This window comes from Aspergillus caelatus, assembly GCF_009193585.1.
Source record: "Aspergillus caelatus strain CBS 763.97 unplaced genomic scaffold BDV27scaffold_10, whole genome shotgun sequence".
In the NCBI taxonomy this organism is placed as follows: Eukaryota; Fungi; Ascomycota; class Eurotiomycetes; order Eurotiales; family Aspergillaceae; genus Aspergillus; species Aspergillus caelatus.
The window spans coordinates 163,545-187,260 of record NW_022475273.1 but is presented as its reverse complement, the minus strand read 5'-3'; the positions used below and the strand labels follow the sequence as shown (position 1 = coordinate 187,260).

General features: G+C 49.4%; 7 protein-coding genes across 7 annotated transcripts; 4 read left to right on the top strand and 3 right to left on the bottom strand.

Moving 5' to 3' along the window:
- Window positions 1-429: 429 nt before the first annotated feature.
- Window positions 430-5,123, top strand: BDV27DRAFT_141105 (peptidyl-prolyl cis-trans isomerase; the record flags this gene model as incomplete). Its single annotated transcript, XM_032069775.1, has 5 exons — window positions 430-544; window positions 601-2,367; window positions 2,430-2,644; window positions 3,332-4,509; window positions 4,610-5,123. 5 exons carry the CDS (start codon window positions 430-432, stop codon window positions 5,121-5,123), a joined length of 3,789 nt encoding a protein of 1,262 aa, XP_031932706.1.
- Window positions 5,124-6,594: 1,471 nt separating this feature from the next.
- Window positions 6,595-8,354, top strand: ptcG (type 2C protein phosphatase PTC1; the record flags this gene model as incomplete). Its single annotated transcript, XM_032071674.1, has 2 exons — window positions 6,595-7,857; window positions 7,911-8,354. The coding sequence occupies 2 exons, from the start codon at window positions 6,595-6,597 to the stop codon at window positions 8,352-8,354; spliced, it is 1,707 nt and encodes a 568-aa protein (XP_031932705.1).
- A 476-nt stretch (window positions 8,355-8,830) lies between these two features.
- On the bottom strand, window positions 8,831-10,282 carry BDV27DRAFT_120599 (mitochondrial 54S ribosomal protein mL67). The gene is made up of 2 exons (XM_032065149.1): window positions 9,872-10,282; window positions 8,831-9,792 (listed from the first exon to the last, which is right to left on the bottom strand). The coding sequence occupies exons 1-2, from the start codon at window positions 10,145-10,147 to the stop codon at window positions 9,031-9,033; spliced, it is 1,038 nt and encodes a 345-aa protein (XP_031932704.1). The 5' UTR covers window positions 10,148-10,282; the 3' UTR covers window positions 8,831-9,030.
- Window positions 10,283-10,356: 74 nt separating this feature from the next.
- On the top strand, window positions 10,357-12,824 carry BDV27DRAFT_1823 (putative UV radiation resistance protein (UVRAG)). The gene is made up of 2 exons (XM_032075937.1): window positions 10,357-10,636; window positions 10,705-12,824. The coding sequence occupies exons 1-2, from the start codon at window positions 10,556-10,558 to the stop codon at window positions 12,472-12,474; spliced, it is 1,851 nt and encodes a 616-aa protein (XP_031932703.1). The 5' UTR covers window positions 10,357-10,555; the 3' UTR covers window positions 12,475-12,824.
- Window positions 12,825-13,014: 190 nt separating this feature from the next.
- Window positions 13,015-16,790, top strand: BDV27DRAFT_120597 (Zn(II)2Cys6 transcription factor domain-containing protein). The gene is made up of 6 exons (XM_032065148.1): window positions 13,015-13,391; window positions 13,487-14,369; window positions 14,417-15,417; window positions 15,464-15,511; window positions 15,561-15,853; window positions 15,903-16,790. The coding sequence occupies exons 1-6, from the start codon at window positions 13,241-13,243 to the stop codon at window positions 16,641-16,643; spliced, it is 3,117 nt and encodes a 1,038-aa protein (XP_031932702.1). The 5' UTR covers window positions 13,015-13,240; the 3' UTR covers window positions 16,644-16,790.
- Window positions 16,791-17,582: 792 nt separating this feature from the next.
- On the bottom strand, window positions 17,583-19,810 carry BDV27DRAFT_120594 (pepsin-like aspartic protease). Its single transcript, XM_032065147.1, has 4 exons — window positions 18,909-19,810; window positions 18,575-18,852; window positions 18,267-18,515; window positions 17,583-18,205 (listed from the first exon to the last, which is right to left on the bottom strand). The coding sequence occupies exons 1-4, from the start codon at window positions 19,256-19,258 to the stop codon at window positions 17,868-17,870; spliced, it is 1,215 nt and encodes a 404-aa protein (XP_031932701.1). The 5' UTR covers window positions 19,259-19,810; the 3' UTR covers window positions 17,583-17,867.
- Window positions 19,811-22,251: 2,441 nt separating this feature from the next.
- On the bottom strand, window positions 22,252-22,492 carry BDV27DRAFT_152909 (uncharacterized protein; the record flags this gene model as incomplete). The annotated part of the gene is made up of 2 exons (XM_032071673.1): window positions 22,252-22,394; window positions 22,462-22,492. The coding sequence occupies 2 exons, from the start codon at window positions 22,490-22,492 to the stop codon at window positions 22,252-22,254; spliced, it is 174 nt and encodes a 57-aa protein (XP_031932700.1).
- Between the last annotated feature and the right edge of the window lie 1,224 nt (window positions 22,493-23,716).

The following is a 23,716-nucleotide window of genomic DNA, read 5'->3' as shown; positions in this document are numbered from 1 at the left end:
CGCATGCACAATGACAGTTAAATTGAGACAAATCACATTTCTCACTAACCCTCCCTAGTTAGCACTGTAAATCCTATTGAAGTGCTATCCAAAGTAACCAACATAAGATAAAAACATCAAATTCAATTGGACGATCAAAAGTGACCGATAGGAGGGGCCTCGCCTCGTGGTAAGATTTGAAATGTACCGAACTAAAGTAGGAACCTTGTAAGCCCACCCCACTTGGGCGCGCCTGCTTATCGATAAGATATTTAGTACCGCACGTGACGTCGGATAAAGCTGTAGCAACGAGCTGACAATCCACTTTTGCGACACTGTACTACAGGACCAACATTTGCTCTACTTTTCCCCTGTTCCCTTTCGCCAGTTTTTGGCATGCTTGTCAGATAGGTGATAGTAGGGTGATTTTTTACTGAGTGACTGTTCACCATGGCTTCCGAATTCATTGGATACAACGTTCTTGTGACGCTCAGAACGCCGCCTAATGCAACCGTCCAAGGAGTCGTGGCCAATGTCATAGGTCAACGTCTGATGTTGCGAGATGGTAAGTGAAGAGGATTCTATGGCATTTTTTGTATCGCTCTAATATGCAGCTGCTAGTCGCACTTTCGTGGAGCCCCCAGAAATTTCCCACGTATTTCATTGAAGCTGCCGACATTGCCGACCTCTCTCTTGGACCGAGCCCCAATGCGCCCTCACACAATCAGCAGGCAAGCAGAGAGAACCATAGCATAGCCCATGCGCCCCCTACAGTACCGGTACAACAACCATTTGTTGACCCGGCCATCCTAAGCTTCAGCAAGCCATCTTCTGAGCAACTTAGCCAGGACGCAAGAACAGGAGGGCCACAGCTTCAGCCCGCTCCGATCGACCGATTGAGCTCTCCAGCTTCTCAAAATATCCACCCCCCGCATCAGGTCCATCGTGATCAGTCTGCTGTCCTTACAGAACCATTCAGCAACTTGGAACTGAACGTAGATGGCAGAGCAAAGGAGTCTCGCAATACACCGCAGGAAAACGAGTTGCACGGGTCTGTTCCTGTAGGCAAGGACGATTTTACGACTGCACCACGCCCTGCCGCCCAGGTCAACCCAAAGGGTGGTCGTCGCGTTGGTCAGAACAAGCCTCAGCGTGCAGGGTTAACGCCTGTTAATGAGCACGATGGTGCGGCGAATACGAACCCGAAGACCCGAGGGTGGCGTCAGACTGCCTTTGTAGAGCCTGCCAGCCCACAAAAATACAGAGAAAGAGAGCCTAACTCACGACGTCGGAAGAAGAAGAACCGCGGTTCTTATGCGGAGGATCTCAGTGGTTGGGCAACAGAAGATGCTACCGACATTCAAGAACTGGGTGACTTCGATTTCCAAAGTAATCTCTCCAAATTCGACAAAAGAAGGGTCTTTGAAGAGATTAGAAATGACGACACCACGGCAGATGAGGCACGGTTGGTCAGTTTTAACAGAAGGGTCCCCAAGCCGGGCACGAACGGTGGGAAGAATCTGCATTGGACTGAGAATGTGCTCGATAGTCCCCCGGGAAGTGAAACTGGAGACACTGACCAGGAGCCGAGTGACGCGAAACTGAGCAGCGGAAACTACTCAGGACGCGAGCTCTCAAGAGGGTCAGCACGAGCGCAGAGCCGGAAGGGAAGTGGCATTCTGGGACAACCTCTGGTTCCTCCCCAGATCAACACTGTTGGGCGTGGCCAACTCAGCGCTTCTCGTACTACCAGTCCTCGCCCTGGAAGTAAGGCTTCAGTCTCGGCATCGCCAATTAGCGGACCCGGTGTTCCTGGAGCTTCCTTGCGCCTTACTACCACGAATAGAAGTTGTCCGACTGTGAGCCCGCTACAAGCCCTCGAAGTCGAGCAGATTGCGGTCGCTGAACTTGGCCTGACTGAAGATATGATCACGGAAAACGCTGGGAGAAGCATTGCGGAAGCTGCCGTTGGCCTTTTGTCTAACGATGCCGCTGCGCCTACCATGCTTGTGTTGACCGGCAACCATCGTACTGGCGCAAGGGCCGTATCTGCTGCTCGTCACCTTCGTAATAGAGGACACCGTGTAACTGTCTGCATGCTTGGTATCGAACACGAAAATGAGTTACTCGAGAGCTGCCGCAAGCAGATTGATGTTTTCAAGAAGATCGGTGGACGTGTGCACAGATGGGAGGATTTATCAACACGGCTTTCGACCTCTGAGTTCAGTCCTGATCTAGTCCTAGATGCTCTATTCGGTATTCACATAGCCTTTGATGATCTCCGCACCGACGATCAAGCTGTGGCTTTTGAGATGATCGCTTGGGCCAACCGAAGCAACCTCGAAGTTCTGTCCGTTGACGTCCCTTCGGGCTTTTCGGCTTCGAGCGGTAAGTCTCTCCTACATCGATATGCATTTTATAGTACCGTAACTAACACAAGCCAACTACAGGCGAGGTGACTGTAATGGAAGGAGGCCGGGTGTGCGTCAGTTCCAAATCAGTAGTCTGCCTCGGAGCGCCCAAGACTGGAATTATAAATGCACTGCTTGCCGGGGAGGGTCTTACTTGGAGTCTTTCCGTAGCAGACATTGGGATTCCTCAGATTGTGTGGAGGAAGTATGGGACACGTCGCCGGCACGGAATTGACTTCGGCAATCGCTGGGTTGTGCCTCTACGCTACCAGCCATCCTCTGCTTGAAATTGCTCATGTGCGGTAGCCCTTGCCCTTTGCGTGACAACTGAACAGCTTAAATTATGGCGTTATACGGGTTTTACAAAAAAATAATAGCGGGTTTGATTCAGGGTATACCCCTTTCTGCAGTGTCAACGATATGCATCATGCTAGTTATAGCCGGTTGGCCGTACTTCGGCGAAATGAACTTCAAAACGAGTGGATTGTACCATGTGTAGTTGTTGTAAGGCCAACCCACTACCTAGCAAGTGAATTAGAAATTCATGGTTTTCTAATCAACTCCCTAGCACCTAGCAGATGCCTATGTCAACCTGTATGTTAAATGGATCTGTCCATCAGATGGATTAATTCTGGTCTAGCCTGATTTGGTTAGTTTCGCATCTAGGCCGGAGCAATACATCATCTCTTGCGGCGCGGCGGTCGCGCATTTGCGAAGATTCGGTCAGAATATCAACATAAAACTTCGTCGCCGAGATGGGGAAAGGTTAGTTTAGTGAATCAATGTTCTGAGCTACTTGATAAATATCACTTTAATGCTAACAGACCCTTTGCCTGGTAGGAACGGATAAGCTTTATGTATGATACACCTCATTGAAGATTTGTTCTTCGCGATCTATTAGACTCCATCGTGTTGGTTACTGATCGCAAAGTTCAAAACAGATCACACATTCTGAGTGGGCATCAGGAGATGCGTACTCTGCGAGTGCCGGAGCAGGAGGAGGAAGAGGAGGCGACAACGCACCCTTCAAACGTCTTCCTTTCAATTTCTGCTCTCTCTCACTGCAGCCATTCGCGCACCCGGTTTGCACGCCTTCAGGGACAATTTTCGACCTCACCAATATTCTCCCTTGGATCAAGAAACATGGGAAGAATCCGGTTGACGGTACGCCGCTGAAAAATTCTGACCTCATTAAGCTCAACATCGCGAAGAACGAATCGGGCGATTACGTCGACCCAGTAACCTATAAAGTCTTAACCGATAACACGCATATTGTCGCTTTGCGTAATACCGGAAATGTCTTCGCTTGGGATACTGTTGAGCGGTTGAATATCAAGGGAAAGCTGTGGCGCGACCTCGTTACAGATGAGGAATTCGGACGCAAGGACATAATTACACTACAGGATCCACAGAATATCGAGTCGCGGAACCTCAGCTCCTTTAATTATTTGAAGGATGGCGAAACTGTTCCTGGACAGAAAGAGGAAGAGTCCAATGTCAATGCCAGCGCATTGGGAAGTTCGGCGAAGATCCTAAAGGCGAAGGAGGCTGTGGCTAAAGCCCGTTCGGAGAGAGCGCAACGAGCTGGCTCTACTACTGTCGCCAAAAAGGCTGATGGTAGTACAACTGCAAGTACTCAATCCAAAACGGCCTCGTTCCAATCTGGGAAACCTACACCATACAATGCAGCCAAACATACTACTGGTCTGGCTGCGGCATCCTTCACGAGTACCGGTCTAACTCCACATACCTCTGCTGAGCTCGCACTCCTTTCTGACGAAGAATACATGTTAAAACGGGGGCGTGTAAAGCAAAAGGGTTATGCTCGAATCTCAACCACATCCGGTGATATTAACCTGGAGCTACAGACGGAGTACGCGCCAAAGGCCGTGTGGAACTTTATCAAATTGGCTAAGAAAGGATATTATAAAGATGTCACTTTCCATCGCAATATCAAGGGTTTTATGATCCAGGGCGGAGATCCCTCGGGTACTGGTCGGGGTGGTGAAAGTATCTGGGGCAAATACTTCAATGATGAATTTGAGGGACCTTTGAAACATGATTCCAGAGGGACTCTCAGCATGGCCAATAAAGGCAAGAACACGAATAGCAGCCAATTGTAAGTGATCCTACCTTGCCCGTTGTTTGCCTCCTTTTTTGACCCCCACACTACGGCGGGAGTTTGCTCGAGATGGCTGGTGCTAACTTTGCTCTACTAGCTTCATTGCGTACCGTGCTCTCCCGCACTTGAACAACAAGCATACTATTTTCGGTCATGTAATCGACGATCCGACTCCTTCATCTACCACCCTAAACAACCTGGAAACGCACCCGGTCAATGCGTCAACTAATAGACCTACTCCAGACATTCGCATCACAGATGTCACAATATTCGTGGACCCGTTTGAGGAGTTTCTGAATCAGAAAAAGGCGGAAGAGGCGTCAGGGAAGAATAAAACAACCGATCCAATAGAAGAAGATCGGGAAACTCAGCAGGAAGATGACGACCAAGTTACTTGGACAGGAAAGAGAGTACGCGGCCCAGGCTCTACAGGAGCTGGTGGTGATGCTGGGAGCGGAGTTGGGAAGTATTTGAAGGCAGCGCTGGCTAATCAGGCCGGTCAAGAAGAGGATGAAATCGTGGAGTTTGTAGACGAGGAGCTCGAGCCCGAGCCGATGCGGAAGAAGTTCAAAAGCAGAGGAGGGTTTGGGGATTTCAGTTCGTGGGATTGAAGGTCTCCCTGTTGATGCTATTCATCCCATACCGTACGTACTCATACTTTAGAATCATGATAGGTCTATATAGCACGGTGTCCGGGGTTTGTCCCAGAAAATTTCTATATAAGTGAATGTACGAATAGGTTCCAGGATACTTAGATCATTCGAATTTTGCCCTCAATGCGGTAAGATGTCTTGTGTTTAGGACTTATAGTCTCTGTGATTTGGTCAATGCTTCTAAAAGTTCTTCGCCGTTCAGGCGGCATGATAAGTCCGTCGGTTATATATATTATGTATCTGTGCACAAGCCAGTACGAAGTAGAATCGTACAATATGAAAAAAACAACGTTCCAATGCGGGCAATAGACACTAGGAAAACCAAGGCACACTACTGAGTGGACGAGATACCATACCATATCATATCATATCGTATAAATTGGGATCTCATGATCCTTGACCCCTACCTAGTCCCAGGGGAAGGAAAAAGCAACCGTTTTGCCTCACTACTGTAAGTGATGCTGCTTTGGGGGATCCACCCGCTCCCCATTCCGGCCTCAGCTAATGAAATAGTCTGGGCGGTCTTCCGCCCTTCCGGCACTGGCGTTCGACCGCCTGCGTGATTAGTTAAAACTCTCCCCCGACCTGGGTTTAGCGCAAAGAACGGGAGTGGGAAGTGACCTGAGTTGCTTTCCCAGCAATGATGAACTAACTACGAACTACTAACTACTACTACTAATAATAAGTGCCCATCGATCCCACCTCTAACCAACCCGCGCTCGCCGTACTTCAGCCCAGAGTACGTCTTCAACACTTTTTACATCCAGAAAACCTTAGAGCTTTGATTTCATCTGATCGTGTTCCTCGTGAGTGTTACTTAATTCCTACCCAAATTCCGCTCAGTGGCTTAGCACACTGTTGCTTCCATGTGTCGCCGCGCAGTGGGGTTGATCATGATGTGCCCCCATGGAACCTGATCCAAGGTGACAAATCAGTTTCAGTCGGATAGACTTGTGATGATCATTTCAAATTCATGCGTATTTCCTACTAGTCACTGTTTTTTTTTTCCCGCTATGTTCTTTTGTATATGTCTGGTAGAGAAGGGCCACTATATGTCATAGACCTGTTTCTTTTCGACCACGCAGACGCCCAGACACTCGTCATCTGATACCACTGCTTCTTGGATATCACCTGAGTCTTGGAAATCATTATCCTTCAACCTACTCGAGTTGGAAGCAAATTCTAGTACACTCAGTCACTGACACTCTCCTTATTTTTCTTGTTCAGCTCTTTCCCCTCGCTTCCGCCGCAATTCCTACCCTACGTCAGTCAGGCCTTGCCAGATTTCGTCTTCCGCCGCCGCCGCCGCCGCCGCCGCTCTCTCTACTCTAACTTTGGTCTGGTTTAATACCACATTCTCATACCTACAATCAAGCTGGCAGGGAATAAGCGGAGAAGTTTTTCGAGCCAGGGTGGGTTGCTGAACAGAATGTTCAGTGGCTCTTCGAGCCCACCCAAAGACAAATCAACTTCAGTTCCACATTCCGGTGCTGTCGATACACAATCTTTGAGTGTACATCCCGAGGAAGGCGCTGTAACCCATACCAGCAAATCTCTGCCGTCCGGTGGTTTCTTTACGAGAAGGACTAGCGAAGACCAGGGCCCTGCCGGGGAGAAGAAGCGCCGGAGTAGCACAGTCACGAAAGCGGCGACTTTTTTCACCAACGCTAAGAATTCGCTGAGTTTGAGTAGTAGTCCTCGTGAATCTTCGTCGTTCAATTACACGGTTCGATCTCCGCAAACGTTGCAGTCACTTGGGAGCATGGACCCGGCATTGAGTGTCCCACAAGGGTCATTGAACAATTCGGCTGGCGATTCGCTACCCACTCCTCGCTCATCGTTCAAAGTTGGTGTCACAGAAGACCGGAATCGAAAATGTCGCCGGACTATGGAAGATACCCATGCATATCTCTACAACTTTTTGGGGACCCCCGCACCATTAGCCCGGGCTGATGGCGAGAACCAGCCTGATTCTTCCCTCGCACCTGAAGAAGCGTCTAGCGTTGTTGAAACTGACAATGGGTATTTCGCCATTTTCGATGGACATGCCGGCACATTCGCTGCTGAATGGTGTGGGAAGAAATTACATCTGATTTTAGAGGATATAATGAAGAAGAATCCCAATACGCCCGTTCCGGAACTTCTCGACCAAACATTTACTAGCGTTGATCAGCAGTTAGAGAAGTTACCTGTGAAGAACAGTGGGTGTACTGCTGTCATTGCCCTTCTACGGTGGGAAGACCGGATCCCCAGTTCGCATTCGGCAACTGGCTCTTCGGCACTTGCTCCCGCAGCAGCCGCAGCCGCAAAGGGCGATTCCAATCCAGAAGCCGATGACACACCCACTCAAGCAACCAGTACTGGCCCGTCCATTCTGCCCAAATTACAAGACAAAGCTATACGGCAACGTGTCTTGTACACGGCCAATGTGGGTGATGCTCGTATAATTTTATGTCGCAATGGCAAGGCGCTCCGGTTGTCCTACGATCACAAAGGTAGCGACGAAAATGAGGGAAAGAGGATAGCCAACGCCGGGGGTTTGATACTTAACAACAGAGTAAACGGTGTTCTCGCAGTGACCAGAGCCCTGGGCGATGCCTATCTCAAGGATCTCGTCACGGGGCACCCGTATACCACGGAGACCGTGGTCCAACCGGACTCTGACGAATTTATTATTTTGGCCTGCGACGGGGTAAGCAATGGTCTTCGTAATATTCAATGAATGTCGCTAATGATTATAATTAGCTGTGGGATGTCTGCACTGACCAGGAAGCCGTGGATCTTGTTCGAAATGTCCCAGACGCTCAGGAAGCATCTAAGATCCTGGTCGACTATGCACTTGCACGGTTTAGTACAGATAACCTTTCTTGCATGGTTATCCGACTCGATACGGATCGTGTCAAGGAGGTCATCAACAAGACCGCTGAGCCAATTGGTGTGGCTGGCGATCCGTCTATGGATGTCGAGCACGGCGTGAGCGAAGCAGACAAGATTATCGAGGGGGCGAGAAAGAGCATGGCCAATGCAGACATTGCAGATGATAGTGAAACGGCTGAGAAGGTCAAAAATGAAATTTTGCATAAAATGGCTGATGGCGAACCCGGGCCAGAGATGTCTGTGGACGATTCTAATGATGCACCAACCGTCAGCCACTTAAACAAGACTGATGCAAATAACGGGAATCCCTAAGCGTCAGGTAGCAACACCTGCGAGGCTGACGTCGTATCAGAAAGAGAGGATAGAAAGCTTTGAGCTACGTCCATACCTCGGTACAGACAATGAATTTGCATCTTTGTTTCTTTGTTACCTTCTCTTTCCGCCCTCGTTTATTTCAACAACCTACTGGCGTCGATCGCAGCCGGGGACCTTGGGACCTCTGGTAGCCCACGGTCACCCGGTATTATCTTCTTCTCCTGCCCCTTGAGACCCAAACATGTGGGTTTTACTGGTTCTCCTTTTGTTCTGGTTTTGCACTCTTCTGTTTTCTCATCTACATATAGAGGTACTCGACCTCTGCTTTTATGCCATTAGTCGAAGAAAGCGGAACTGACCCGGTCATCCGTGTTCTACCTCCTCGGACAAATGACTGCTGCTCCTGTATTGGTACATAACGCTGTAAATCTGAACCCCAAATTTGAAATCAATAGAAGTTAATATGGGTCTTCGTAGATAATCGGAACAACAGCAAATGTCCCACCATGTAGATTATAACTAGGGGGAGAAGTAGTAATAAATTGACAATCTGCTAAACGCCATTGCATCATCTAAAAATACAAATCTGTATATGCGAAGAACGAATACATCTTTCCAAGGTAATATCCACACAAGTTTCCATCAGTATTCAATACACATCTTCTTATAGCCCTTAGGCCTTCTGCTCCGGCTGCTTCTCCTTGAACGCCTCATCAGCAAGAATTTCCACACCATAGTTGGGCTTCTGTCCTGGCATAACGTGATCGCGGGTCAGGTCGAGTTCACCGTGGCGGACACGCTCAGGCCAAGATTCGGCGAGACGAGCATCGTGGACATCAGTCCAGAGAATCTTGACACTATTGCTTTCCAGTCCGTTCGTGCTTTCAGTCTCCTGGACCTTGTATTCGACCTCGGCTGTGCTCAAGGTCTTTTCCAGCTGAGCCACACGCTCAGCTTGCTCGGCGGCCTTAGCAGTCTCCTTCGCACGAGCCTCCCTGCGGCGCCGTCTAGCAGTGCGAGTGAGGTATCCCCTCTTGCCATCAGCGAAACCATTCGCGATCTCCTCCTCCTGGATGGCCAGAACGGCCGACACATCGGCAACACTGGTGGCCTTCTGGTCCATCAGGGCACGAGCGCGGTGCTTCTTCTCCATCAGCCAGCCGACCTTGTCTGCATACTTCTCGTCGAACTTCTTGGCTCCCTCGGGGTCTTTGGGTCGCTTCTGATCCAGGAACCTTTCGCTGATGGTGATCATCTCACGAGGAGGCGCGAGTTGGCGCTGCATGGCAAATTCGCGGAGAAGGTGGTAGGCACGGAGGCCGAGCTTGGGCTCATCGAAATGGACAGAGTAGTAAGGCACCCACATGTCCTTTCGGAGTGTAGCGGGGACGGTCTTTTTGCCGTGGTATACTAGCTGGCGGAGGACACTGTTTTTCTAAGGGAAATATACACCTTAGCATATGCTTCTGTGAAATTATAGAACGAGCACAAGGATGAAAAGGACGTAGTCTTACCTCCAGATACCGCGTCAAGGAGTAGACAACCTGGTTGGTGCGGATGTTATGATAGACGAAGATGTTCTTCCCGTGCGTAATGGCATTGATGGCCTTTCGTAACCGGACTCCCTCCTTCCACTGGTGTGTCTTGAAAGCATTCGAATTCTGTTCCCGCGCTTTTCCCTGGATCACGGTATGGTTCTCGACTGGCGGGCGACGGACGATATTCCATGTCCCGATTTTGGTCGGGTCCAGGATCTTCTGGAACGGCTTGGTGACGGACTGCGAGGCCATTGCGGCCAGAAACGCACTGCTGCGTCTCTCTTATTGATCGATCTTGAGGTTAAGTTGGGTAGAATGTTGTCCCCTCTAGTGCATAGCAATTTGGGGAAAGGAGAGGTGAGGTGTGGTGAGGTTGATGGAGTGTCGGAAGCTGGAAAGAGAGAGCGCGCGGATCAATTTTTCGACGGGGAGACCAAACCCAATAAAACCAAACCAAATGGGCCAAACCCGCTGCAACCTCCGCAGAGCAAATGGATGCTTGTGTTTAAGCTTCCATCATTCTTAATGAGCCTTCAAATTTAGCGCACATCTCATCCTTGTTATACTTAATTACTGAGCTTTTTTCACATTCCACACTATAGGCTTTGGGACTGCACATATAATGACTGCGCACATCAACTAAACAATCAAACTGCCGCAATGTCGCTGACTATTACCTCGGAAGGCATAGGCCATGATGATGCTGGTAATCGTCGCGAGAGATCTTGGCTATTCCCATCGGTATTTCCATCCCACAGTAGAATCTCCGCCAATTGGTCTGGAGGTAAGCTGATAGGCTTGTTTTCTAGAATCGCAAGCTTCGCCATCTACAAGGCATCTCGATCCGTAATCTTGTTGTCGAGCCCCCGAGCAGGACTCGGGGGAAAACTATTGATGACGAAGACATCCCCAACTCATTCCAATCGCCGTCGAAGATCCTTGCACAGGATGCGAGTCGCCCTTTGAACCACTCGCGCTCGTTCACGAATCTAAAATCTGTCAATGCAGCCGGCGATAAGTGTATTAGTCGGGAGCCACCTCCCCAGCGACAGCCACAAAGGCGAAACACTTTACCTTGGAGCGATCCCAATCCACGCACAAGACAAGTAAAACTGGAGGATATTACGAGGAGTCGAATGGCAGATACCTGGTTCTCCATGCATTGCGATAAGATCGAAGAACCGGTGTATGTGAGCGAGGTCGTGAAGGATGCAGCGAACCCAAACTTCCAGTCCTTCGACCTGAACATGTGCGGGCCCTTGGTCTCGCGATCGGATAACTTTACTCTCAAGCTATGGGCGAAGACGACTGCTATGGAAGAGTATATGCTGTTGGTGGAACTGCAGTTACATCTACAATCCCTACAGTTTTTGGGAAAGTCGTTGGATAGCTTCCACCAACCGCTACCGTCGAACTCTGTTCTTTTCCACTTTGCAGACGGTGTCTATGGAAATCTGACAGATCTTCCACCGGTTTGGGGGCTTTTGCCTGCAAAAGCATCCAAAGCTTCCGATAGGAATGCGCTGCCGACTTCGTCCTACGACGCGCTGATGCGGCTGGCAAACCTGGATGAGTGCATTCAAGACGCACTGATCACTAGGGACAAGCTGGAGGCTCAGATAAGTTCCATTCTAGAGAGGAACCAGAAAGCTTTGGCCGTGACTAGCGAGGCTTCGCGAACTCGGGATAAAGTGGCCCTGACGAAACAGGCAGTTGTGTCTGAGAGGAAACAACTTCGCTTGACTAGCAAACGTAAGGAAGAGCTGATCGCTAGTTTACGCGCGAGGAGGGAGGCTATGGCGCGTGGGCGCCAGACACAAGAAAGAGCTCGTAGTCATCTTCCCGATGCGCAGGAGAAGCTGCGCTCCAGCGTTAAACTATTGGAAAAAGAGACAGAAGACTCCAAGGGCCAAATCCGGCGCATCTCAGAGGATCTGCTGGCCATCTATCCCATTGAGCCGATCCCCGACAAACCGCTCGCGTTTACAATCGCGGGCATTGCCCTGCCGAACTCGAACTTCACCGATATTCATCGGGACGCTGTTGCAGCCGCACTGGGGTATACTGCACATTTGGTTTATCTACTGTCTTTCTATCTATCCGTATCCATGCCTTATCCGATAAATCCGTATCTCTCCAACTCGCAGATCCAGGACCCAGTGTCAGTCTCACTCCCACAACGGACGTACCCACTGTACCCGGTCAACGTCCATTACCGGTTCGAATATGGGGTGTTTCTACTGAATAAAAACATCGAATTCCTCCTGAATAAGCAGGGCATACGAGTGCTTGACATCCGACACACGCTCCCCAACTTGAAGTATCTGCTGTACGTGCTGACTGCAGGGACAGCAGAAATCCCCGCACGGAAGGCTGGGGGGATTCGAGGCCTGCTACCGGGCCGGTTGACCCCCAGTATGTCAAGACGCGGGAGCGAAGACAGCGTTGCATACAGCGAATCCAACCTACCCCGGAAAATGATGAGTTCGTTGGTGAAATCCAATGGGGATGTCGCGCTTGACAAGGGGAAGAAGAGTATCCCTGTTTTGAACACGACGTCTGCTTCCCAGGTGGCCTAAACCCGGTCCAGTCCCTCGTGGTGGTTTGGATCTGCTTAAAGGGGGCTGGCTTATCTTGCTGACCCGTGGCGTCTCCGCCGTGATCATTTCTTTTCTTTTCTTTAACTTGTCTAATTATGATATGGGTGAAATATATTTTGCATATGTAAGCATTTGTGACGGGGTGATATCCATGTTTGAGCATTTCCATCCATCTGTACGACTAGGTATAATTTTTTCTGTCGATTTTTTTTTTCTTCTTGTATTCCAACTAGACATACAATGGGATGAACATGAACGAACCAAGAAAAATTAAAATGACGACTGGCAGGAATGCGAACCGACCGGGAAGAAGAACCATTAGTGTCGAGTCTAAAGGGGATTATGATTACTATTGATAACAGATATCACTGTTCAGGAAATTCATTGCAAATATAATTAAATTTGACGTTCGGCTACCCCGCATTTCCTTCCCCATTTATCGACTTTCCGTGGATACTGTGATTTCTTCCAAAATCCATTCCCAATTGCAAACTTGTCGGTCTGACTGACTCTTGTGATGGTTTGAAGAGAGGACCACCCGTTCTTCGTTGTGCGAATACAGAGGGAATCCAATTCCTTCCCATGGGAAAGAAAGAAGGCGAGCCCTCGTGCCTGATAAATACCCGCTAACCCCACCGCTTTCTCACGGAGCGCTCGCTTTGCATCGGCTTTCTCCAACCCCCAACCTGACCATAATCCACTTTGTGCGCCGGCAAAGGGCGGCACTACTGGAGGTTTGGAGAACATGATGGCAGCAAGCAATACACAACCTGACACCGGTCTCTATACCCAAAACAGCCAGAATCAGAAGTCCCCGTCGCCCCAGGCCCAGCATCGCCGCGGTTATCAGGCATGCGACCCTTGTCGGAAACGCAAGGTGAAGTGTGATCTTGGCAGTAAGCGCTGTCCTCCTCACATCGCCATCATACGATGCCCCTACCCCCCTAGTCCCTTAATTCGGTAGAGTTATGACCGCTGACAGGCGTCGTAGGTGTCGACAATCCCCGTCCTCCACCCTGTGTACGATGTCGTCGCGAAAGCAAGCGTTGCGAGTTCTCCGCCACCCGGCGCAAGCGCAAACCCTCGGAAGTCGAGGAGACCGTAGATGGCGTACTCCGACGCGATAAGAGAATGATGATCGGGGAGCCCGCATCCAATGGCTCTCTCAGTGATGGATCGTCGTCCTACGCGCAGCCTGAGCCGGCGCCGTTCGAGAGCAGTAGTGCCATTCCGCAGCAGAAGTGGTCGTCCGAGCGATCACCCACGGCCACCACTCAGGTACCCCAGCCCACTACCACTACCACTACCACTACCACCAACCATCGGTTCACGCCAAACACCCCTTCATCTACGACACACTTCCCCGATGCACGAAATACCCGACTGGTGTATCCCTTGGGGGACCGAACAACCAGTTTTGGTCTTGACGGCGGGCAAACCATGATGAATCGTACCGCGGTCGAGCTGCTGTCACCTGCAATCAGTAACAGCCATGATGCGTTACACCTGTTGTCCGAGGCTGCAGGACGGACGGAAGATCTTAATCGTCAAAGCCTTGAGAATCGTTATGCAGCCCGGCAGTCTGTCTCGTCTTTCAACTCACCCATGTCCCCTCTTACCCAGGCTGGCACACCCCGAAGCGCAGGAGGCTCATTCTCAAGACCAGCCCGGTCTGGGATGCAGATGAATAACTATTTCCCAACGACTGGATCGAGCTCGGTAGACCATCAAGCCTCTGATGGCCGTGGCCAGCCAGGTGCTTCGGAAGGTCTCCAAGACCCAGGCTTTGCGGATGCTGTCAAAGCCTGGTCACGATTGCGTTTCGTTCGTGCTGGCTGGCTTTCAGTTGAGGAAGCCATGGCTTATGTTGCATAGTATGTTACTTCCTTTCTTTCGTAGTATAACTCACTGACTTGGGTAGTTACTACAAACATCTTGCTCATTTGAGCCCTATCGTCATTCCTGATTTCTCTCATCCTTCCACACATCGTACTTTGCTCACTGACGAGCCTGTGCTTGCCGTTACGATTCTTACAACAGCATCACGGCACATGAAACCCAAGGGAGACGGAGCATATACCCGTTCCTTTTACATCCATGACCGACTTTGGTCGTATCTACGTGGAATGATTGAGCGTCTCTTTTGGGGCCAAGAGAAGTTCGGTGGGGATAGTATGGGAATCAGTAAACCACGCTCGTTCGACTTAGCACCCACATCGGCGAAAGTGAATCTCAAGGGCAACCTGCGATCGCTGGGAACCATAGAAGCTCTATTGGTCCTAACAGACTGGCACCCACGGAATTTACATTTTCCCCCGGGTGATGACGAGAACACACTACTGGACTTGGATGCGCAAGGTCAAACGCGGCTCGAAAAGGATTCAGAAATGGACCCCGACAATATCCTGAATCGTAACCCGAATGCCTCAGCAGAAGGCCGACTTGCTTTTCAGAAGTGGCTGGAGCCTGCTTGGCGGTCCGATCGAATGTCTTGGATGTTACTTAGCACAGCACAAGCCTTAGCCTTCGAGCTGGGAGTGTTCGATCAAAAGAACGACGCGAAGGCGGCGAGCGAACATCCAGCTGAGCATACACGGAAGCGGCGGCTTCGTCGCCTCATCCTTGTGTACAACACGCAGAGCAGTGGCCGCATTGGTATCCCGTCAATGCTTCCTCTCCCTCAATATGCCAATGACATCCAGCCGACGAATGTAGCCAACGTCAAAGGCGGTGATGCGAACATTGACAAAATGCACGATTGTTGGATCGGAATTACGAAGATTATGTATCAGAGTAATCAACTCCTGTTCGCCTCCAACGAACAAACATCAGAGTTGATCCGCAGTGGTCGATATCGAGATCAAATTGACAGATTTCAACCATTCTTGCGGGAATGGCGACAGAACATTGACACTCTCGATCGTAAGTATCTATAATCGGGCTCCTTGATCAACGCTGACAGTCACAGTTGCACCTCCAATGAGGATGCTCTTGATGATTGAGTACGAATATACTCGTAAGCTGCTCTTCTAACCCACGCTGTATTGAAGACTGACATCCTCCAGGGTTATACGTCAATTCTCTGGCTTTACAGGCTGTAGTTGATCGGTGGACGACTATGTCGAACGAAGCCGCCCAAAATGCAAGGCCAGGGTCCGGGGCGACTTCAGCCAATAGCTGGTTCAACGTGCTCATGGAGTTATACCGTGTCAATGAACAGTATATCCAAGAGGTCGTTGACGCGTCGCGCAGGATTCTGCAGACCGTACTGGAGGAGCTTATTCCTGGGGATCACCTCAAGCACGCACCTGTTAGGACCTACTTCCGAATTCTGTCCGGGATGATTTTCATTCTTAAGGTATGTCTTATCGTCTACAGGATATATGCCATCCGGACTAACGAAATAGACATTCACTCTTGGTGCAAGAGAAGATGACGTTCGCGTTTCCTTGGACCTCCAAGATCGAACCGTGGAAGCATTACGGACGCATGTGGTAGACGATGTCCACCTGAGTCACGCAATTGCCCGACTGCTAGAGCTGCTCACGACTAGCATTCGCACTCGATTTTTGCGATTCGCACCGATGGACCGTGGCAACGACGGCGAGCACGACCGCGCGTCTGCACCAACGTCCCGACCACAATCCCCCCGTCCACGCGAAAACCGGGGCACGAGCAATGGCTGGACACCAGGGCAAAACTCGACACAGAATATGGGCTATGTCGACAGTAATGGTCACTCGACCGGCACTCCAATGACTTCGGTGCATGACCCACTGGCTGGAATCCCGGCACAGCCGATCAACTCGTCCAATATTAACGTTTCATTCATGCCCCCACCGCCATCCGTGTATCATAACTACTATGACCCGAATGCAACGCCCCCCGCAGGGGACCTGGACGGCTCGAACGTTCCATCGCAGTCGATGCAGGACTCGGGCGGACTGCCGGACTGGTTTGCCCTGCCGCTCGATCAATTCTTCAACAGCTCCACCATAGTGGATCAGGGTCTAGGGGGCACAGGACCGATGGTGGGCGAATTCGACATGCTCGAAGTTCTCCTTAATGAACAGTACGACGGACACACCGACAATCTGGAGTCCACCGGCGGCGGCACCATCTCGTCTCAATTCTTGCAATCATCGTAAATCACATGAATCCACGACAGATATCGACCACCACCAGTCACATAGGAATTGCAAATAATGCAATGGATTAAAAGAGACAAAATACCCTAATGTACAAATGAACGTTACGATATTATCAATTCACATTGACAAGTTCAAAAACTAAAAGACCTATCCCATCTGTAGTCTCCTTCCCTCCACAGGTCCAAAAAATAAATAAAAAGGAAAAGAAAAAGAAAACTTGAATAAGCCAGCTAAATTACTCCATACATTCATCCACCCAACAACCCCTAATAAACCATCACGAAACAAAACTCCACAAGCCAAAGATAAACCAAAAAGAAAAAGAAAAATAAAAAATAAAAAAAGGGACTACATAGTTCCACAAAAAATTAATCAGGTAATCCGTGTCACACATGACAAGAGTCAAAAAAACCGTTCCGCCACGTTTCACCTTATCTGACAGCTCGGAGATCGGCCGGAGATTTACCGTTACAGTTACGTAGTTAATGTTAATCCAGACATGTGATTTGAGTTTTGATATACGTTTTATATTTTTGCTACTATAGTATAGATTTATGGGAGTGGATGTCTTTGAATTTATGTGTATTTTGAATTGTTTTGGGGGTGCTTTTTGTGTTTTTTTCTTATGCATGAGGGAGGGGGTTTGTTGGATGTAAGTATGTGTGAGTGAGGGGTGGGGGTTTAGGGGATCAAGAATGTAATAGACATGGAGTGATGTTGAGGGAGTGCTCTCCGAGTCTGTATGTCTCTGTTTCAGGACATAGATTGAGTTATGTCATTGATTGTTGCACTGTAGCATTTGTAGGGCTGGGGTGGTAGATAGAGTTTTGGTGGATTATATCTGAAACGGGACCTGCTTGGGATTCAATGCAATTGCATTACGGAGCTATCCCTGTATCTGTCTAGTAGATTCGTATCCATGAATGGGATAGTGTGTATAATAGGATGGATTGTGTTATGTAATTGAAAGCTGCCCTCTCGCGTAACGATCGACGTGGTCATATATACAGAGGTCCAAGAAAGACAGCCGCAATCATCCATCAACATGTCCCGCATTCCAAACCATCTCTCATAAATCAAAGCCACCATATACAAGAAGAAATAGATACATCGGTAGATCAAATTACTCATCTCCAACAACGAGCCAGATCACCCGCTAGGGGGTCGGTTCATTAGAGTTCGGTCGTGCATTAGAGCACGAAGCCCGCATTAGTCGGGCATTTAAGCCTGGGCGGCGAAGCCGAGTCTGGGACCCTGGGAGTCGAAGACGACGTACTGGCTCTTGAGGAAGACATCACCCAGGATAGAGAGGCCGAGGCCAGAGTTGCTCTGGATACCGCCGACGCAGGTGGAGCCGCCCTCCTGGAGAGGGGCGTAGTTGATGTGCTTGCCGGGGATGACAGCGTTGTAGGAGCCGATCACGACGGTGAACTCGGGGAGCTCAGTTTCGCAGGGGAAGACGTAGCCTCCAGCGGATGCGTCGTTCTTGGCGCCCTGGACCTGCTTGTAGTAGGCGTCGACGATTTCGTCATCGAGCATGACGAGGGTGGTACCGGTGTCTGGAGAGATGTGTTAGTAGATATCCAGACCTGATCTATTTGCATTTAGATTGAAACTCACCAGCAATACCCGTGATGGGGGCCTTCTGGGCGTCGCCCTTTCCGACAGAGTAACCGTCAGCAGTGAACTGCCAGAAGCCTTGGGAATCGTCCACATCGGCATAGGCGAGTTCACCAGTGAACTTCTTCTTGTCGATGAAGCCGAAGTCATAGGAGCCAGGGGCATGGTACTTCAGGGTCACAGCGAACAGGGGGGAGTCCAGCTGGTCCTTGACGGTGTCGAAGAACGTAGTCTGGGGCTTGGGCTTAACTGTAGTCCTTGTTAGCCAACACCAGTCATCGACGTTGTGCAACCGAAGGATGCCTTACCAGTGTTGATTGAGCTGAAAGCGAGACCCAAGAGACCGTCGTTGTTCTTGTCCTGAACGAACTGCTCGCTAATCTTGCTGGCAGCCTCGACGGCCTGGCCCTGGGCAGTGACGCCGCCCACGGTGACAGTGTCCTGATAAACATCGCCGCTGGCACTGCTGCCGTCACCATAGCTGATGTCCCAGCTAGCACCAGCGATCTTGGTGGAGTTTCCGGAAGGCTTGTAGACATCGTGGCCGGTCTGCTCGGACTTGGGGAGCTCCTCGGAGAAGACCCAGCTGGATTACCATTAGTCGAGCATTTTCCAAAATGTGGAGAACTGCCTATTACTCACAGATCGGCCGAGCCAGTGTCAAAGTCGAGGTTCAGGGTCGTACCGCCGATGTTGACAGGAGTCAAGTACTCAATGTCGTTGGGCTCGGGAGAAGTCACGACAGTACCGCTACCCGAGGCAACAGCGCTCTTGAGGTGCGCAGGCACAGTACCGCCATACTTGGCAAGGGCCCTGCTGTAGACTGAGGGGAAACTGGCGGTCTTGGGACCGACGCGGGCAGTCTGTCTGGTGATCTGGTTGATCGTGAATCCCCGACGAGCATGGGGAGAGTGAGAGGGGCCGGTGGGCAACGCAGAGGCGACGGTGGAGAGACCGACCGCGACGGCAGCGACTTTGCTCAAGACAACCATGGTGATTGCTTTCTAGGCGATATGTCGAGAAGACAGAAAAGGAGCGAAAGACTAGATTAGAAGTGAAAGAATGACAAGCACAAGCCTAGAAGAACTCAGACTCTTGTTGGAGAGGATGAGAGAGTGATGAGCTACTCAGGGCAGCTGGAAGGCGCTCCTTTATAGCTTTGTCTACACTGGTGGACATCATGATGGTAGCAGTGGTGATAATCAACGGACTCCGGTTCAGGAGAGACGCGGTCCACATCAGCAGCGCAAGGCAGTGTTTCTCGTCTAGGCATGGAGCGACGAAGATCCTTGTCATCCAGTAAGCTTTCTTGGCCCAGTTACAAGCTCATCCACTACGATGTAAGAAGAGATAGCAAGTGCGTTGGCGCCAAGATCCCAATGGACGAGTGTACCTGAAAGGTGAGCTGATTAGGTGAGAGGAACAAGCACTCTGCCCCATGTCTCGACCCTGGCAAAGGCAAGTTGGTCCCGGATGCTACGGCGGAAATGGCCATTGCTTGTTTAGGACAAGATGTCTGGTCTGGTTCTGCTGATCTCCACCTCCATATCGCAGATTAATTGAAGTAGACGGGTATCTCCGTTTTGTGTAAAGGACGACATCCATCGCCCATTCGATATCGGTCCGGCGATCGCCATTCACCCGGACTGGTGTAGTATTGGAGGAGGGGGGAAGGCGCAGGGGTACCCGGGTCGAGAAGGCCCAAGAGCAGTGAAGATGGTGATCAAGTCATCAGTGCAACCAATCTGTCTGGGAGCCTGTGAGAAGGACCGAAGGAAGGCCGAACGATGATTGAAGGAAATGAAATTGGGAGGGGAAAGAAGGACCCACGCTTAACCTCGACTTGGGGTAAAAGTACTGTATGGATCTCTGATTGGCTGTGTCCCTTATACTTCCATACTAGTCCTAGTCTTGACTAGTCGAGAGGTCAACAACTTCCTCCATCACATGGGCGGCGGTGCCTTAGACACGAGGCCATCAAATCTTTTTATGGAGACGAACCGTCGGAGTCCTGAAGATCACCGTTTGTCCCTGAACGAACATCTGATATCTCGACATAATCCACTACGTACTATTCATTCTATTTTACACCGGATTTTCTACAGTCTGCACAAGAATAGAATTTTCTATCCGGGTTCCCATGATCTCAGAATTATGAAATCCATAAAAACATAAAACTGAGACAGCCAATGTCCCTGTCATATCAGACGCACGGTGAGATTCTGGTCGCTGTATCAGCAGCCGCCCTCAGCCTTCCTCACTAAACTCGAGCGATGTCACTTTGCCTGCGACCACTCGTCAATTCCCCACCCTCCTTATCACGAGATACTCAATTTCTCGATTTCTAAGGAAAAAGCAGAATGTCTCCATTCACCAAGGCACTGTTCTCGACAACCCAACCAGGTTTCACAATTAAATGATGAGGGCCAATGCCATGCTGAATTCGGGCAAATCACCGCGCCCGACCTGATTTTGGTCGCTCTCCACTTAGCATGCAGAGAAGACGGGGCAAGCGGATTGGGTGGACTGACAGGAAAGCTCCTAATGGTTAGGGTTGTCGATCACCGACGGATTCGGTGATAAGCGGCTCAATCATCAACGAAATCAGTCCATGGCTCCCTGCTGGTACCTGCCTTATCGGGGGTGCCTATGGACAGAGTTTGAGCTTAATACTGGATAGTATTCAATATCCTAATCGACCTATAACTCAATTGTTCTTGTGGAGAGTTTCCCTGGAAGTCGTGTCTGCCGTTCAGTTGAACCGAATGAATGGTATACCCGCAGGGAAAGTATGCTCTAAGTGGTCCTCGAGTGGTTTTGTTTTATATATTCATGTTACTCAATTCTTTTATATAAATAATACTTAGCCTAGTGCGACAAGGCTATATGACGCACTTGATAGCAATAGGAACACGGGCCATCCATATACCATCTGCAGCTAGCTTGACTAACTTAAGAAAGACGCCGTTTCTTGTTTGGCTCCCACCGCCATATTACCCTCGGATAACGACTTCTGCAGGGACCAAATACCAAGAACAATGGCGAGATAATGCACAACACTAGTAGACAATGACGAGCGCACTAGTTCTTTCAACAGTTCAAAATAAGAACCGTTACTATTATCTAATAGCGAACCGTTTATCTCGGGATAAGTTAGTCAGATGCTTGTCTCACAATCCAATATATTCTGTCGGGGCTAGCAATCCCGCTCCACTTCTGCATTTCCCGAAAACCCTTACACACTGATAGCCTGATGGACGGACCGCCGACGGCAAGGATTCATACTTGAAGATTATTTTACTCGGAGCTAATCTGGATTCGCTCCGCGATGGCACCAAATTTCTGTAATTGCTCGTTTTGAATCGGAGGCCCATCATTAACGTACGTCTTATTACCAAGAATCTCCACTACATGTCCATATGATTTGTCTCGGAGGAGGGAATTAATCACGTCCACTATCTGCTAGGTGGACGTCATGCATTCGACCGGAATCTGGCTCCGATATCTCTTCACTCATCAGCCTGATTTTGACAACCCTGCACTAATTTAATTGACGAGGATTCCATTGTCCAGGAAAGGTGCTGGGCTATGGATCGCATGAATACAAAGACACCGTGCCTTGACACGGTGTGGACGGGAGCAAAATACCCCAGGGACACGCCGGCGAAACCATGACATTATCAGCCATTCTGGAATAATATTGTCCTGTTTCCGAGAAAAGTATACGGCTAGGTAGCTGGTGTAGATCACGCCAACCAGATTCACATGTATCTAGTTAACTCCTGGACATGGTGGTAACCCATCCTCGTTCATTGAAGTGCTAGTGAGGAATCAATTGCTCTCTAATTTTTGTGCATTGGCGAGGCCTAATCATACGATAAACATGCAGCTTGAGCGACATGCAGAGAAGGAAGTAAATGTAGATGCACTAGAATCCAGTCGAACATATCTCTGCCATACAGCCACGAAAGCCTGCCCAGCACTATCATAGACGGTGACGTTCGCGAGGGCAAATATGCCATTCAGCTATGCGGTGATACTCTCCCCGGTAGGGGGTTTCGTCCACCACAGCGATCTGCGAAGCTTGGGTTGCAAGTGACTTGCAGACGGCAAGGCCTATGCCAGAAACTGTGGAAGATAACATTAGATAGGCTGTCCCAAGTTTATGCATATTCTGGTATCCTGTCAAACTCACCACCACCGGTGGCCAGCGCGACTTTCGCCATACTTCTTTGGTATACCCAGAATTCGGCTTCTGAACAGATAGGTCATTGCTGCGGAGATGTGCAAATCGATGATACGGTGTGAGAGGCCGGCCTCAATTCTCGAAACCAAACTTTGTCTCTCAATATTAACTGCCTCACATTACATCCGAATCCGGAGACATTAATGTCTGATCCAATTCCAGTCACCCCAACTGAAGAAGATATAGGAGACAACGTACACCAATCTAGTGAGTGTAGAAAACGCTAGGCTCCACCAAATGCATCTGAAGGCTATAGTCGAGCCCTGAGCAAATCATTGGAAGGAGTTTGCAAGTATATACAATGCCTCAGATATATATGCTTCCTCTGCGTGTTGTAACCAGGACATCACGTCAACCTATATCAAGTCTGGAACACGAAACTTTGCAAACAAGAAAATCCATTTACTACCAAGGTCAGGAAATCATGGAATCTTACGACCAGAAGTACCAAAGCCACGATCCCAATGCAGAAACATTCGAACAAGCCTCCTTTAACAGGTCCCAAGAAACACAAACCAAAATCAAGAAAATGCCTCCCGTTCAGAACATAAACTTCTCGTAAACAAGCTTAAACTCAATAGCCGTAAGCCCTTTCTTGGCCACCAGACCTAAACTCCAAGATAACGAGGATCTCCTTTCGCAAATAAAATCTCGGTCAGGATAAAAAGAAATGGAAAAATGTGGTTCAGAAATTTATAAGAAAGTGTTCTATTGCCGAATCAATTGTATATTAATTTGCATTCGTCTGGGTTTATGACGTGTAGTACTCATTATATATAATGACATCTGGTACCTGGAAGGAACCGTTCGCCAAACCCCTAGCAGCTAATATTGCAAATGTGAACGACGTATACTAGACCGCTTAGTAGAAATATAAACATGTATAGCGTCTATCAGAGCCCTCAGGGCGTAGGTTAGGCTATCTGCAGCTTTGTTTTGGGATATTTTCCGTGCCGTTGTGACCTTTTCTTTTCATTCTTGAGATGTAGAATGAAATGTGAGCTAAGATTGGATTGTGGATGGTAATTTACAGAGCTGTGACCTTGAATACTACATAACGTGTATGAAACAGGATATCTTGAAAATTGAAGAAGATAAAATCAAGAACTTGGACAGACAAGCACATAATACTGCGCAACCCGTTTCCAGCTTTCGACTAGGTAATCTAGAGGTGCAGCCTATAGTGATGTACTCTCCCCCAGTT